This window comes from Prosopis cineraria, unplaced genomic scaffold, assembly GCF_029017545.1.
Source record: "Prosopis cineraria cultivar Desert tree isolate PC_DT_omini unplaced genomic scaffold, ASM2901754v1 PC5, whole genome shotgun sequence".
NCBI classification, from domain to species: domain Eukaryota; kingdom Viridiplantae; phylum Streptophyta; class Magnoliopsida; order Fabales; family Fabaceae; genus Prosopis; species Prosopis cineraria.
The window spans coordinates 8444280-8460687 of NW_026555336.1; the positions used below are offsets into that span (position 1 = coordinate 8444280).

General features: G+C 33.3%; 1 protein-coding gene across 2 annotated transcripts; it reads left to right on the forward strand.

The window, feature by feature from the left end:
- Window positions 1-516: 516 nt before the first annotated feature.
- LOC129310314 (geraniol 8-hydroxylase-like) lies at window positions 517-4875 on the forward strand. Of its 2 annotated transcripts, none has more exons than XM_054952131.1 (2): window positions 517-1491; window positions 4085-4875. In XM_054952131.1, exons 1-2 carry the CDS (start codon window positions 583-585, stop codon window positions 4703-4705), a joined length of 1530 nt encoding a protein of 509 aa, XP_054808106.1. In that variant the 5' UTR covers window positions 517-582; the 3' UTR covers window positions 4706-4875. The 2 variants fall into 2 exon arrangements, with proteins under 2 accessions (XP_054808106.1, XP_054808107.1); XM_054952132.1 differs by having other exon boundaries at window positions 517-1473.
- The last annotated feature ends 11533 nt before the right edge of the window (window positions 4876-16408 follow it).

Sequence of the window (16408 nt, forward strand, 5' to 3'; positions counted from 1 at the left end):
AAGTAAATTTAATGCAACCCCTACTGTTAATGAAAATTCACTATGATCATTAGTTAACAAGAAAAAGATAGAAAATGATCTAAAAAATCCCAACAACAAAAAGTTTCTTGTTCCGTTTTTTGTAATTTCTGGATTCTTGTTTGTAATATTTAGATTTGTTTTCTATAATTTCCTTTGTCTTTTTTGTTTTGTTAATTAACAATCAAAATTAATTTTTGTTAGCAATAGTGATTATGTTGCACCATTTTCAAGAGTCAAGAAAAAAATATAATATTACATAAAACATGAATTTAGAATTTCAACAGACACTTTTTGACCTTTAGTTTAGAGGCATCTTTAACCCTATTATTTTTTATAATATTTCTTTATATACACATATACATATATGCATATATACGTACATAGATGTATGCACGTATGTATGTATTTTTGTCAATGGCAATAACGTAAAATTTTAAAATATGTTCTATTTTTATCCTGCGCGTGTCTATATATGTTAGGTGGGAGCAAGTGCAAGTCAAGTAAACGTTCGCCACTGATTATTTTTGGCTATCTTCTTGCCCCATAAATCCCGTATCTAGGATGATAGAATCTTTCAGCCTTGTGTTTCTTGCTTTCTGTCTCATTTTCTTGCTTGCTTGGTGTGCATGGCTCTACTTCAACCATCATCATTCTAACACTCCCCCAGGTCCATCAGGCTTGCCCTTGTTTGGCAATCTCCTCTGCCTCCATCCCCAGCTTCACTCCTACTTCACCTCTTTGTCTTCAATCTATGGTCCCATCTTCTCCCTTCGACTTGGCGCCAAACATATCATCGTCGTGTCTTCCCCTTCACTGGCTCGTCAGGTCCTCAAAGACCATGACCTCACTTTCGCTAACCGCAGTGTCACCGTCGCCGGCAGGGTTGCATTCTACGACGGAAGTGACATACTATGGACTCCATGTGGATCCCAGTGGCGAATGTTGAAGAAAGTGTTTGTGCAATGGATCCTTAGTAACACCACCTCCGATTACGTCTGCAGGCTCCGCCGTAAGGAGGTTCGAAAAACGGTGGATTATTTGTATAGTCGTGTCGGATCTCCGGTGGATATTGGGCAGCAGATGTATCTCACGGTGCTGAACATCATCACAAATATGATTTGGGGTGAGACGATGGAGGAAGATGATGATGATGAGAGGGTTGAGATTGGAGCAAATTTCAGGGAAGTGGTGGCGCGTATTGTAGAACTACTTGGAACGCCGAACATATCAGACATCTTTCCTTGGTTGGCTCGGTTAGACTTTCAACGTGTGGAGAAACGAATGCGTTCAGCGGTTCAACAGTTCGACCAGATTTTCGAGAAGATGATTGAGCAGCGGTTGAAGAAGAATGAGAAGAATGGAAGCGAAGGTGAAGAGAGTAAGGATTTCTTAGGTTTCTTGTTGAAATTGAACGATGCACAAGATTCCAAGGCGCCTCTCACCATCACCCAAGTTAAGGCACTTCTCATGGTATCTATCTTTTTCCCTTCAATTAGACCTAAAGTACCTCTTACTTTGGCTTGAGGAGGTTGAAAGCAGTAATACATTTGCTTTTTCAAACGTATAGAAGAACAATTAAAGGCAAGTAATTGATTTCACACACTACAATTAAATAATACTATTAAAATTCATTGATAATTGAGTAGAGAAAAATGAAAACTATGTTCAATTGACCTTATAGTACTTAATTGCGTTGTGAATATTTTGTCGTTTTGAAGTGCATAATTGTCAATATAATTCATGATATTCAGTTGTTTCATGAGGACCTAAATGTAAATATTCTCTCGCACAAACACAGAGAGCCAATAATTTGAGTTGGCCAATTCAATTCAAGCCAAATTTAAAATATCCAAATATATAAAGAAAAACTCGATAGTTCAATCCAGCCCGGTCTAACCTAATTCAACCTAAAAGAATCAACTCCAATTTGATTTTTTAAAAAAATTAGCCTGATACAAAAAATAGATTAACCAGGCTGACTTTTTATACGGGCTAGACTAGACAGGGTATTGATCTATCAGACCATAGTTGGTCCGATTTGGCCCGAGGAAGATATTCTTTTAATATAATTTATTTTAATATATCGGTTATATCTCATCGTTTTCCAGTATTATTTTGTTTTCATAAGAAGGGTGCACGCATGCGCATCCATCAACTTTGCAGTACCGCCAATAAGTAGTCCTCTGTGTGTCTGAAATTGAGTACGAATTGTGCAGTATTTATGGAAGACCTTCTATAAACTGACATTTAGGTGTTTGCTATAATTTTAATTAAAATCTGACATGGCTGCATTCCTAGAAAAAAGAAGTGCCTGGCTATATTTATATGAAAACGGAGTGATAAAAGACGGAGTCAGCTTCTTTCCTTTAAGAGGTAAATTTAAATTTGAACAATTTAAATTTAATTTTTTTATTTTTTATTTATATTTTTAAAATAAAAAATATATAAAATTTAAAATTTTTTAATAAATATACTTATTAATTTAAAAATTCAAGTTTAATATAAATGCTCTAAATTTAATATAAAAAATTTAAATTAAATTTTTAGATATATTTTAAATAGTGTAAATATATTTTGAATAGAATAGTAAATTTATTAAAAAATTTTAATATTAAGTTTAGAACATTAATATTAAATCTGGACTGTTAGATTAATAAATATATTTATTATTTTTTTACTATTTTTACATATTTTTTATTTAAAAAATAAAAAATAAAATATTAAATTTAAATTGTTAAAATTAAATTTAAATGATTCAGATTAAATCTCTACATTAAAGGAGAGGCAGATGATGCTACTCTTACGACACTCTGATGAAAAGGGCGTCCATAATGAAAAGGGCAGCAGGAACACATGCTTTTGAGAAAGTTGTGATGACATGACAACTATATGCAAAGATAAAAATTACACAAGCTTCTAGTTCGCGCTTTGATTTATTATTACTAATTATAATCATCAAAGTGTTGTATGACTTATTACATCACTTTTCTGGCAGTATTTTGCTTTTATTTTGCGAATTATTTAATTATTTGTTTTATTTATGTTTTGTTAATTTATTCTTATCCATATTTTTGTGTTTTATCCTTATGATAAGTTTTGTATAATTATAAGTGCTTTTATTGTCTTAATTAAGCTCACTAGGTTGAATTGTTATCTAACCTAGTCCCTTATCTGATAAAAGCCAAATTTTGAGTTAAACTCAAATGTAGTTAGGTCTATCCAATGTGCAGCCTTGCACTTAACACATTGAGTTTCTAGGCTTATTCAAGCTATCCATCATACTTAAATTGTTATAACTTTTATATTTTCTTTTCTCTTTTTTTCCAAGTCAATTTCAATATTAGTCTTAAAAATTAAGGTTTCTCAAATAGCATATAATACTATACCACACCGTTTTTTCTACCCTTACTAAATTGAGATGAAGTATTAAAAGAGTTAAGAAGAAAATAAATGAAATAACTTTTTGTGTTTATTTTTATTTAACATTTTAAAAAAATAAAACGAACAGTTATAATAACATAACATTGAAACTGCATTTTAGGAATGCGAAGGGGCAAACTGGGAGTCTAGGATTGAGAGAGGGTACGTAGTGCAAAGTGAAGGCTAAAATAAATGTTAATTTCATTTTGTTAATGATAAAAAAGAACTTAAGCTTTTTTAGGTTCGAGTTTGGTTGAATTTCTCTTTAGACTTATTTGAGAGGCCCAAAATAAAAATAAAAAATTCTAAACTCCCAAACATGATCATAAGATTTGTTAGGCTTGGCCCAAATTACTCTATACACACATATTTATGTGTATCTATGTATCTTGAGTATGTACGTATTTGCAACTTTGTGATTGTACAACGTGCAGTTTAAATATATACTGGTAACTATTTTATTAGTCAACGCAAAATGGTCAGTTATTTAATATATCTACTATGTTATTTATATATAATAAATATTTAAAATGGTTTACAAAATTTGATTAACATATAGTAATTGTAGGTATATTTAATTTGGAATAGTATGGATGTTAACATAATTTAATTGATCCCTAATTATACTATAATTTGTGAACAGGATATGTTGGCAGGTGGAACCGACACAACGGTGAACACAATGGAGTTTGCAATGGCTCAAATTTTAAGCAATCCAAAGGTAATGAAGAGAATCCAAGAAGAATTGGAAAGCATTGTGGGAAGAGGGAACATGGTAGAAGAGTCTCATATAAACAAGCTACCATGCTTGCTTGCTGTTATGAAGGAAACTCTGAGGTTGTACCCTGTTGGTCCATTATTGGTCCCTCACTGTCCCAATAAAACCACCAATTTGGCAGGCTACATGATTCCAAAAAGCTCCTGTGTGTTCGTGAATGTGTGGGCCATACATAGAAACCCTTCTGTTTGGGACGATCCTATGTGTTTTGATCCTTCCAGGTTCTTGAATTCTCAAAGAGATTATAAAGGGAATGACTTCGATTATTTACCATTTGGGTCTGGACGAAGACTATGTGCAGGAATAGCCTTGGCTGAGAGGAACTTTATACATTTACTTGCATCGCTAATACATTCATTTGATTGGAAAGTACCTCAAGGCCAAGAGTTGGATACGTCTGAGAAATTTGGTATTCTGCTAAAGAAGAAAACACCTCTAGTTGTTATCCCCACACCACGATTATCCAACCTAGCCTTTTATCAGTAGAGTACATTAAAAATATTATTATGTAGTTGAGCATCAGGGGTCAATAATACAATTAAGTAGTACCACTTTTGTGCATGATTCTCCCTGAAATATGTAGTTTGTAGTATGAAGCCATTGGTTGCTATTCTAATGCCACTAGTGTCTCAAAATATTGCTTGTTACAAGTTTCTTATTTGGTTCAACTTTGAAATGTTAGTTTATATCTTTGACGAATAAATCAAAATTTGTCCAGATTCTCAAAGTCCTTTGAGATTCTGAAAGTCCTTTTCTCCCCCTTGGGGAGATCCTTTTATTATGGTTTGACATGCTCAAAAAAAATTAAATGAACACCTTCAGAGATAGACAGAACAAAGTCGAATAAGATTGATCATGGCAAATACACGAATGTGACTGGAAATTGATCTCGAAAAGAAGTTAGTCCCTAAAGTCATCTTTAGTAATCCCACTTACAAGATCAAGTATGAAGGTATTGGCCTCATTTGCTTTGGATGTGGAAGTTACGGGCAACATAGAGAACTACCCATGGGCTCATGCATATAGCAATGCAAGCCCAAAAAAATACAATGGTGAATCATTCTTAGCATGCAGAGCCACTGGTGCCGCCTAATCAACCCCATGAAACAAATGAAATCTTTGGTGCTTCGATGATGACACCTAACAAGTGTAAACCGTGGTATTCGAGAAGGGACTACAGCAAAAAGATGATAGAGAAACAAGGATAGAGGAGTGTTATGATGTTCATTTTGATATTATCAAAATTTACCACACAATTACAACAAATAATTATAATTAAGATTAAGGATTGCTCATAAACTCACATTATATATATAAGGGTTAAAACTAATAATCTTTTAGAAATAATTGTGAAATATTTGGGATTTCATAAAAACCCTTCAAATAAGTAGTTTGAGCTCAAACTTAATGATTTATAAAGGTATTGGAAGCATGAAAAAGTCTTGAGAAGCAAAATACTTGAAAATAGGGCCAAAAATATTATTTTTGAGTATTTTGATACATGCATTATGGCTTGTGGTCCATGCGCCGCAGTATGTGGCAAAGAGAGGCAAATTTGGCTGCTGCACTGTGCGCTACGGCTTGCGTACAATGCACCGTGTCGCACATGTCCATGACAGTGACAGCTTTTTGGAAAAAATTTTGGATGCACGCCTTTTTTTTTTTTTTGCATTTGATGTCCGATTGGAATGATTCAAGTGCTCACGCAAAGCTTATTCAATAAGCTAACTAATGGTACAAGTTTCGTTACGATCCAACACTGTATGAGAATTTTAGATACTCGGATGCAAACGTAAATTTTTTAAAGTGATTTTCAAATATTCAAGTACCCAAAACTCAAAATTTTTACCATTAATCCATTTTGAGGTTGAACCATGTCCAATAGACCAAAATACACTTGATTGAGTATATAAACATACAAAAACATATCAAACACAAAATTTGGCCACTTAATGCCCGTTTTACCTAATATGGCCAAAACACAAAATCAATATTACACATACCATTTGACCTCTATTGCCACATAATACATCTCATATACATTTATCACCACATGCATACAACATGCCTTGCACTTCTATTAGTATTTTAGATATCATCACAAAAATCACCACATATTCACATTATATACAACATTGGGCTAAAATACAAAACATCATAGTATAATACAAGTGCAACCAATCAAAATGGCATGTATTCCTAATTGGCAACATAATATCATATCACAAGTTTATATACATCACTCAATAAAATCGGGCATTACTATTTGTAATGTAGCAAATCTGCCAATCCTTACCTGATTCTTTCTCCTACTCAACTCAACAGTAGAACCTGTAAAATAATAACCACGGGGTGAGATAAAAATCTCAATAACTAAGATAATCTATATTATTCATTAACATGCCAAGTTATAAACAAGTTTTAAAACATGCACAACAAACATATCATATACAATCACCACAATTCAAATGCATGATCACTAATCATTTAGTCCTCCAGTATTCCTGACCAAACTGGTAGGCTATTTAATGGAACCACACCTCATGTATGGTCCCCAAGCTCATAATCCATAGTAGGACTACCCAGTCAAGGTGTCCTAAACCACTTTAGACTATAGGTTCCCCTTATTATAAGTAATTGAGGTATTGTTATTCTAACACTGCATCTTACGAATGCTAAGAAGCATAACCTCCAACTCCGCACCCTTTTGAGTACTAAGGAGAGTAAGTCTCTAACATCGCTATCCTTTTTCAAGCACTAAGGAGAAATATGAGCTGCACCTGGTGTCTCGAGGTGCCAGTAGTGCCATATAGACTTAATCTCCATTAACTCCACTAGGGTGACCTCCATCCTCTAATATGCCACATTTCACTATACATCTTCACTTAACCATGTATAAACGATTTTCTAAACAAATATAATAAATCTTACCACTTACTTCAAAAACATGAAATTTTCACAAATCAATACTCCACTCATTTTCTAAAATAGCTAACTTTTACAAAATTTATACATATTTACATAACAAATCATAGAAAAGCAACTTAAGAATAACTTATACAAGGTAATAAATAATGTAAATTATTTGGTTACCTTCACCCTTTTTTTACTAAAAGGGTTACCCATAGTACTAAATCTTTTCTTGTGTCAAGACAAGTTTTTCCCACACCACAATCTACCTCAACAAGTACTGTATGTTAATTTTCAATTAGCACAAGCACTATTAGCTACCAATAACATCCTAAATTTCCCACTTCTCACTCATATTCTTAACAAAGAGGCTTGTCAAGTTTACAATTTGTCCACACAATCCCCTCAAGCCTGCTTATAATTTTATCATAATATAACACTTAATATCTCAACTTATCACACTTTAAAACCCCATAATCAAGTTAGGGCTTGATCCAAGTTTTACCAAACAACAAAATAGCTTCATATTACCACTTATCTAAGGTTAAGAAACTTAAATCAAACCTTTAGAATCAATAGAAACCTTTAAAACATAGACTCATAGCTTAATCTATTCAGAGAAAATTCACCCATTTTCAAATTCCATGGAAAATAAGATGGAAAGGTACAGGAGAATGGTAGGAAATTTACTCAAGAGTTTGAAGGCCTAATTTATCTTCAAAATCCTTTCAAAATGATGCCCTAACAGTACTTAAATCTTCCTCCTTTGAGTTCCAAGTTTCTTTAACTAAAAATGACTTTTTTAAATTATTTTCACATTTTATGCATGTGTTGTGCCGTGCGTTGTGCTCATGATGCAGTGAGCAAAATGTCAATTTTGCTCCCCATGATAGCACTTGATTAATCCAACTCCATCCTAACTCAATTTAGAACCAAATATGACACAAAAATCCAATTAGCAACCTAAAAACATAATTAAATTAATTAGTTATCTTTTTAACTAATTTATCCCTTAATTAGTCAATTTATTCTAGATTTAAAGCTTTCAGATGTTACTAGTTTCACAACTACTAAAAGGTTAAATGAGCTTTTATGTGCTAACATTTTACTACTATAGCAGAGATGGATGAGAAAGGCCTAACTTTTAAGGGTTCCCATGTTAAATCTAAAGAGAAAAGTCAATATGAGAAGGGGAGAGATTTGTTCAATAAGAAAAAGGTGAGCACTTCCCCTAGGATAATAAAAAAAAGATAGGGAAGGAGTACTTTACTCCAAACGAACCTAAGAAATCTAGAGAGGAAAAGGCCAAAGGTGCCATAATGATACCTAAGAAATCAAGGTCCAATCCACATGATAGCCCAAATCAAACCATCCCATCCAAGAAGCCACATAATTAACCATACTCACTCTCAGTGGTTGTTAGAAGTACATGTAATATAGGCCATTACCTACCTAGGCCCATAAGTGAGTCTAGTAGATAGCCTCTAAGTGTGAGAGAGATTTAGGTATTAGAAATAAAAAGAATCATCCAACTTGATCCAACTCATTCAAACCCATTAGGTATTAGAAAAAGATACACACCTACCTAAACCTCAAGACCCAAGGGATGCTAGTCGATTAAAGTTTGTTATGAAGAAACAAGAAGCAAACTAAGGAAAATGCGATGTGTATACAAAGATTCTGGGAGTTGAACCTATAGAAGGTGTTGATGCCGAGTAAGCATGTTTTTGCTTCTGTGTCTTTATTTGTTCTTTTAATAATTTTATGATATTATCATCTTAGAATTGTAAGGGAGATAGTGGCAAAGCATTCCCTTTTCTTATGAAGGATTTTGTTAAGAATATTGTTTTTTTCATTAAGGATATTGTTGTTAAGTATAAGATTGACATTTTGTGCTTTTTGAAAACTAGAGTGAGTAGGAATAATGTTGATAGGATTGTTAGAAGGTTAGGATTTTCAAATTAGATGAGAATTAAGGCTATGAGTTTTCTTAGTGGCATTTGGGTTAAGATTTTAAAGTTGATTATGTTTAGTCCAGTACCCAGATGATTTTACGTAGAATCTCTAATTTGTCATCGCAGGGTTAATTTTTGGCTTTTTTTTGTCTATAGGGAAACTTAAGAGATCAAAAGACATAATCTATGGGAGTCTTTCATTTATTTGTCCAATATCATTGATGAGTCTTGGATTATTTTAGATGATTTTAATGCACTTAGACAGCAAGATGATAAGAAGGGTGGTTTAGATTCAACCATCTTTATTATCGTAACTTTAATCAATGTATCTCGTTGGAGGATCTTATTGAGGTTTTGGTTGTCAGGGATCATTTTACTTGGGAAAAGGTAGGGGTCAAAGAGAAGCTGGATTGTGTGTTTTGTAACTCCTCTTGGATTCTCAAGTTTCCCTAATTTAGAACCCATAATCTATTAAAATTTCAATATAATCATCTAGTGATTATTTTACCCACTCAACGTGGGGTCAATAATGTTACCACCCTAAGGAGCCTTAAATATAATAATGCTTAACTAGTCTTTTGAGGATAGCTTTAAGGAGGTGGTTTCAAGAGTTTAGGAGCATAAGAATTAGTCTGAAGGAGCTAAACTCTTTTAAAAAGAGGCTTTAAATTGGAATGATTATAAGCTTGGAAGCATCACAAAGAGGAAGAGAGCACATTAAGATATTTGAAAGGCATTGATAGAGAATGTATGAAGGTGGATAGGAATGGTCTTAAGATATTAGAGAGTCAACTTTAAAAAAAATCATAAACTGGTTGCATAGAAAAAGCTTACTTAGTTTTAGAAATCATGGTGCAACTAGTTGAAATAGGGAGATAGAAATATTAGGTTTTTCTATGCTTTTATTGTGATGAAAAGAAATAAATAGAAAATTGAAGGTCTTAAAGATGACCAAGGAATGTGGGTTATGAATCTCTATATAAGTGAGGGTTCTATCTGTTATCTTGAGGACATTCTTGAAGAATTGCCTCCCATCTCTAACTCTAAGTTAATCTTGATACACAGGGATGTCACTTTTGAGGAAATTAAAGAGGCTATCTTCTCTATAGTGGCTTTTAAAGCTCTCAAGCTGAAAGGTCTTCAAGCACATTTCTTTCAAACTCATTGGAATCTAATTGGTTAGAACATTTGCAAGCTTAATAGAGGTATTTGGAACAATCCTTCTAGGATTTAAAAGATCAACCAAATACATATATGTCTCATACCTAAGGTTGAACCACCTTTTTATCCCAAAGACCTTTGTACTATATCTTTGTGCAATATGTGATTCTTAACATTGTCATAAAAATTTTAGCACCTAGGCTTAAAAAGCATTTAGATTACTTAATCCAACCCGATAACTATAGTTTTATTACCGGACGACAGAGTTATGACAATATTATTATGACTCAAGAAGCTATTCATACTATGATAGAAAGATATCAAAAGAAGGGTTATATAGCTATTGAGGTTCATTTGGAAAAAGTGTATGATTGCTTATTGGAGTTTTATTAAGGACACACTTAGAACTGACTAGGCCTTAGTGCAAACTTCTTTAGCATCGTCATGATTTGTATTACTATAGCTTCGATGAACATGCTTTGGAATGGACTAGATTTTAATGAGTTTAGTCCTTCCAGGGGGATTTGGCAAGGTGACCTATTAAGTTTGTATATTTTTGTTCTATGTATGGAAAGGTTAGTAATGATCATTACCTAACAATGCATCTTTAAGAGCTAAGAGTCCCTTCAACTTTTATCGAATGGACCTTGCATTTCTCATCTCTTCTTTAGGGATGATCTTATTCTCTTTTCTAAAGCTTCCCTACAGTAAGTTTAGATTATCAAGAATACTATGGAGGTTTTCTATAAGGCCTCAAGTCACTGAATGAACCTCTCTAAGACCAAACTTGTTTGCTTTAGAAATATTAATATCAATCATTCTTTGGAGTGTAGCCAAAATTTAGTGGTTGGACTGATATCTGATCTTGGAAAATACTTGGTTGTTCCTCTTCTTCATAAAAGAATTAATGAGAGGTTTTTTAGTTCACTTATGCAAAGAGTCCAAGGTAGACTTTCCTCTTGGAAATGTTCTTTTCTTAATACTGCGGGCAAGACAATTCTCATTAAATTGGTTTTGTCCTCCCTTCCTCTTACTTCATGCAATCGTTGCTTATTCCTATAGGTGTCTTGGAGGAGGTGGAAAAATATTGTAGGAAATTTCTTTAGGCTGATAAGGACAATAAAAGGAAAATGTATTTTCTTGTTTAGGATACTATGAAGATGCAGAAGAATAGGGGGTTTAGGAATCAAGGACCTTCATAAGCAAAATAAGGCCTTTATATTCAAACCTTGTTAAGGTTTTTTGATAAAGTTGGACTCTTTGTGGGTTACGTGCCTTAAACTAAATATAATTTTAGGAATGGTATTATCCTGATTGTCTAAAAAAATAGTTCCTCCTCTCACACTTGGTATAACATTTTTCATGTAGGGAGTTAATTAGGAAAAAAAGTCAATAATGGCCAGACTACCAGTTTTTGGTGGGACCAATCGTCATCTCTTAAACAACCTCTAATCGAGTTTGCTAGGAGCTTAAATCATCAGTGTGATCCTCAAGCTAAAGTTTGTGATTGTCCTTCCATTTAGGCACTAGAATGTCACTAAGCTTAAAAAATACTTCCCGCTTGCTATCCTTGGTAGGATTTTATTGGTAAAACCTCTACAAGCACTTTTAAGGATGTCTTTTGGTAAAGTACAGCTAGTAATGCTAATTTCTTAATTAGCTCTACCTACAAGTTCCTTGAACATAATTCATTGACTATAAGGGAACAGATCTATAAGAGCTTATGGAAATGGCCTATCCTAGAAACATTGAAATTTTTCTTCTAGAAAGCAACCTATAAGAGACTTCTTAATAATTCTCTCAAAGCCAAGAGAGGTTTCAATACTACTATGAACTATCCTTTTGAGTGCAATTAGTGAGGAAATAATCATTCATATATTGAGAGATTGTGAGAGAGCGAAAGAACATACACTACTATAAAATATATCTTTAGGAGTGGATATTTAGGAGTGCTTCTTTAAAAAGCGCTCTAAAATGTGAATGCGGAATTTATCGGAGCGCTTTTAAATAAGCGCTCCTATATGTCAGGGCTTCGAGAGCACTCAATAAGATAGCACTCCTAATTAATATTAATAAAAGATCTTAAAAAATTTAAAAAGCCTTCAGGAGAGCTCATGTAAGAGCGCTCCGAAAGGCATCAATTGAGCGCTCCGGAATACGCAATCTTTTGGAGACATCTTTAATGAGCAATCAGGAAGAGAGCTCTTCCGGAGTGCTCTTAGATGAGCACTCAGGAAGAGAAACTCTTTTAGAGCGCTCTTGGATAAGCCCTCGAGAAGATCGAGTATTTCAGAGCGCTCAATTGATGAGCACTCTGAAAGAGCTAGTCTTTCAGAGTGCTCAAGCTTAAATGCTTTGAAAGAATGGCTCTTTATTTTTCTTCTTCCCATTAGTTTTATTTTCTTCATTCAGTTTCTTTCAAACCTTTCTCTCATTTACTATGGTCGTATATTCCCAACGAGTTTCAAATCCATTGCTGGAAGAGTAGTCCGTTCGTCACTGTACCTAGTCTATCATCTGTCATTCCATCAATCTACCACTATCCATCGTCCATTTCTACTTTGTGCTATCTATATTTGTGTCGCCCATCTATTTCTGCATCACACGTTCTTGGTTTTTGTGTTGCCTTTACCGCCATCCTTGTTTCATCACTATCTCTGTGTTTCTGCATCACATCATGAAGTCTCTTGCATCAGTGCTCTAAATCTGCTTTGTCGTTCCAAATTTACGTTGCTACTGTACACCAAAGGAAGCAACACCGCAAAGACCTTTATTTTTGCTATGTGTCGCTGCTATACACCAAAGGACGCGATGCCACAAAGACCTTTGTTATTGCTATGAAGACTGCCATTTTTTATCATGAAGACTGCATTGTGAAGGTATTTTTTTAATAATTAATTTATAATGTAATATATTGATATATTTATATATATATTTGAGAATAAATTTTATATATATTTTTTAATAATCAATATTATAGATAATCTATGAATTAAAGTTATTTATATTTGAATTATAAAGTAGTTGATAATTTAGATTAAAGTTGAGGAAACTACTTGAACATTTTTATTTTATTTATGAAATATTCCTTTAAGGGAGATTATTGTTATTAATTAAATTACAATTAATTGACAGAATTTGGATGCATTATGCTACTAAATTTTTATTTAGATGAATTAATTTTTTTAGTTTAAATGTATTGTGTTGTGGAATTTGATTGTTTAATCATTTAAGAGGTTATTCTTTTAAGGAAGATGCTGTTGAATTTTTTTTTATAGAAATTCAAGTCTTTTGTTTCTTGAATTTTTATAATCATATTATTGATATGGATCATAAGTGGATGTCGGCTAATCGATTATCTAGAAAATATTGAGATGGTGTGGATGAATTCATTGAATTTACATTTTGTCGTGATCAAGACCCCATAAAGTCATATGTCCTAGTTTGAAATGTTGCTATGGAAAAAAGTAAGGCCAATAGAATTGAAAGATCATTTAATATGTAATGGGATTGATCCAACTTATACTTGTTGGACCATGCATGGAGAGACAAGGAATAATGCAAATCATTAGAGGGATAGTGTGAACTACTCAACATTTGATTATGATGGTGGGACATATGATGTTGACCGTCTTAATGAAATGATTGATATGATTGAAGAGGATCTTAGGGATTGTCTTGAGATGTTTGAGAGGTTGAAGAGTGATGCTGATAGACCATTGTATCTTGATTGAAGAGGATCTTTGGGACTGTGCCAGAAGGATATTCTTCAAATGTAAGTAGCCTCATATCCATGAAAGATCTCAAACTAGTAGGTTTCAAGACTTATGATTGTCATATTATCATGGAAAATTTGTTGCTAGTAGGTATAAGATCCATTTTGCTGAAGAAGGTGCGAGCAATGATTACTATATTTTATTTCTTCTTCAAGATAATTTATAACAAGGGGTAAAACTATTATGAAAGTAGTGATATAAGCTTGAGTAGTTGGTCATAAATTATTAGTAAATTGGAATGATAGGGGCCAATTAGTTAAGTCTCCTCAGTTGGTCAGTTACATAGGGGTCTTAGCTCGTCATTATGTGCCTCGTTGCATTGCAGATTAGAGAAAGAAAAATGATCCACAACTTAAAAAAGCAAAATATATATATATATATATGGGAGTGTATATCTTTTGACTTGGATGAGAGTCATAGGCATTACATCATGAGAAAAGCATCATATGCTCATAGAAAGTTTTGAGCTACTCTCACAACATATCATCTAAAAGATGCAAATGAATAATTCAATCCTCATCCTCCTGAAATGTATCTAGAGATCTAACAAGAGCATTGTGATGAATTTATTAAAATGCGCCAGTAGCCTGAATTTCAACAAGTCAACTAGTTCAATCGCTCTAGAGCCACAAGTACTTCTTTTCAATATAGAGCAGGAAGAAAGAGCTATCCAGATATTGAGCATGGTTTGGTAAGTTTCAATTAATATTGTCTATTGATATTACTTATATATATATAAGAAAATATTTTTTAATCATTCTAATATCTTCTTTATATAGAGGGAAGAGGTTGGACCTAATACTTCAATTTCTCAAGCTCTTATTTGGAAGACTGCTTGAGAAGATAAAGAAGGCAAATTACTTAATGAATGCACTTGAAAAGTCTGGGAGGATTGTGTGAGTACTAATATTTTAGTGTATTGCTTTATGTACATTATTTACTTAATAATCAGTTTACAATTTGTTCAATAAGAAGCATTATCACAATCAATATTACAAGATGATGCAAGTGAACATATGGATATCCTTGGTAGGGCATTGGGAGCTCCAGAGGTCTCTAGTTGCATTAGAGGAGTTGGATTCAACATTTCTCAGGGTACCTAATTTGGACGTCAGTCTAAAATTTTTACTAAAGATGATTTTAATGCAAGGATGGCAGAAATAGAGGCAAGAATGAAAAAAAAAGATTTGGTTGAATGCCTACCTTTACAAGGCTTTTAAAAAAATAGTACTAGCCGGTAGTGGGCTTTGAGGATGTCTGCCATTAAAGGGCTTGAAAAGAATAGTGCCTGCCATTATAGAGCTTTAAAAGAATAGTGCCACCAATATTGGGCTTTGAGGGTTCCTGTCGTTACAAGGCTTGAAAAGAATAATGCCTTCCGTTACAGAACATTAAAAGAATTATGCTAGCTGGTACTGGGTTTTGAAAGTGCTTGCCGTTACAGGGCTTTAAAATAATTTGTGCCATTCGATGCTGGCCTTTAAGGATGCTTGCCATTATAAGGTTTTAAAAGGAGTGTCAGCCATTACTAGGCTTTGAGGGTGCCTAACATTACAAGGCTTTAAAAGAATTGTGCCAGCCGGTACTGGGCTTTAAGGGTGCCTATCATTACAAGGCTTTAAAAGGAGTGTCAGCCATTATTGGACTTTAAGAGTGCCTGCTGTTATAGGGCTTTAAAAGAATTGTTCCAGCTGGTATTGGGCTTTAAGGGTGCCTGCCATCACAAGGCTTTAAAAGGGGTGTGAGAATAGGTTTCATCCCACATAACAAATTCTAGATGATTCGTGAAAAATTCACATATGAGGCTTGTTGTCATTTTTTTTTTATTTTGTTTGCCCCAATCCAAATGAGGTGTATTTTCTATGGCAAGGAATATAATGTGGTAATGTGTAATGCGTGATTCTTCTTCTTCTTGTTTTTTTTTTAATTTTCTATTTGCCCTTAATCAAAATGGATGCTAAAAAATTATGTACAATATACTATGGATGGATGATTTGCAATGCAAAAAGTTTAAACCTTTGTTTGCCTCAATTCATGAAACTTCTTTTTTCTTTCTTTTTCTTTTGTAATATATGCAAAGGGTGATGTGTGCTTATTTGTCCCAATGCTAATGTATGCGTAATGCAAATGTATTGCAAGTTTTTTTTATTGGAAAGTTTGATGTTGAAAACTGTTTTAATTATTAATATATATTTTTTTGAAGACTCTCATGCATATTGGATAAAATTATTTTGAATGCAAGGCAATACCTCAAAGTCCATTATTAAATCTTTATTCAATAATAGGTTTAGTATCATAGTATGCCGTTGCCCCTCTTCAGAAAATTCAAATGACTAAATTCACACCACTTAATCTTGCTTTTGAGCAAATGAGATCAACTTTTATGA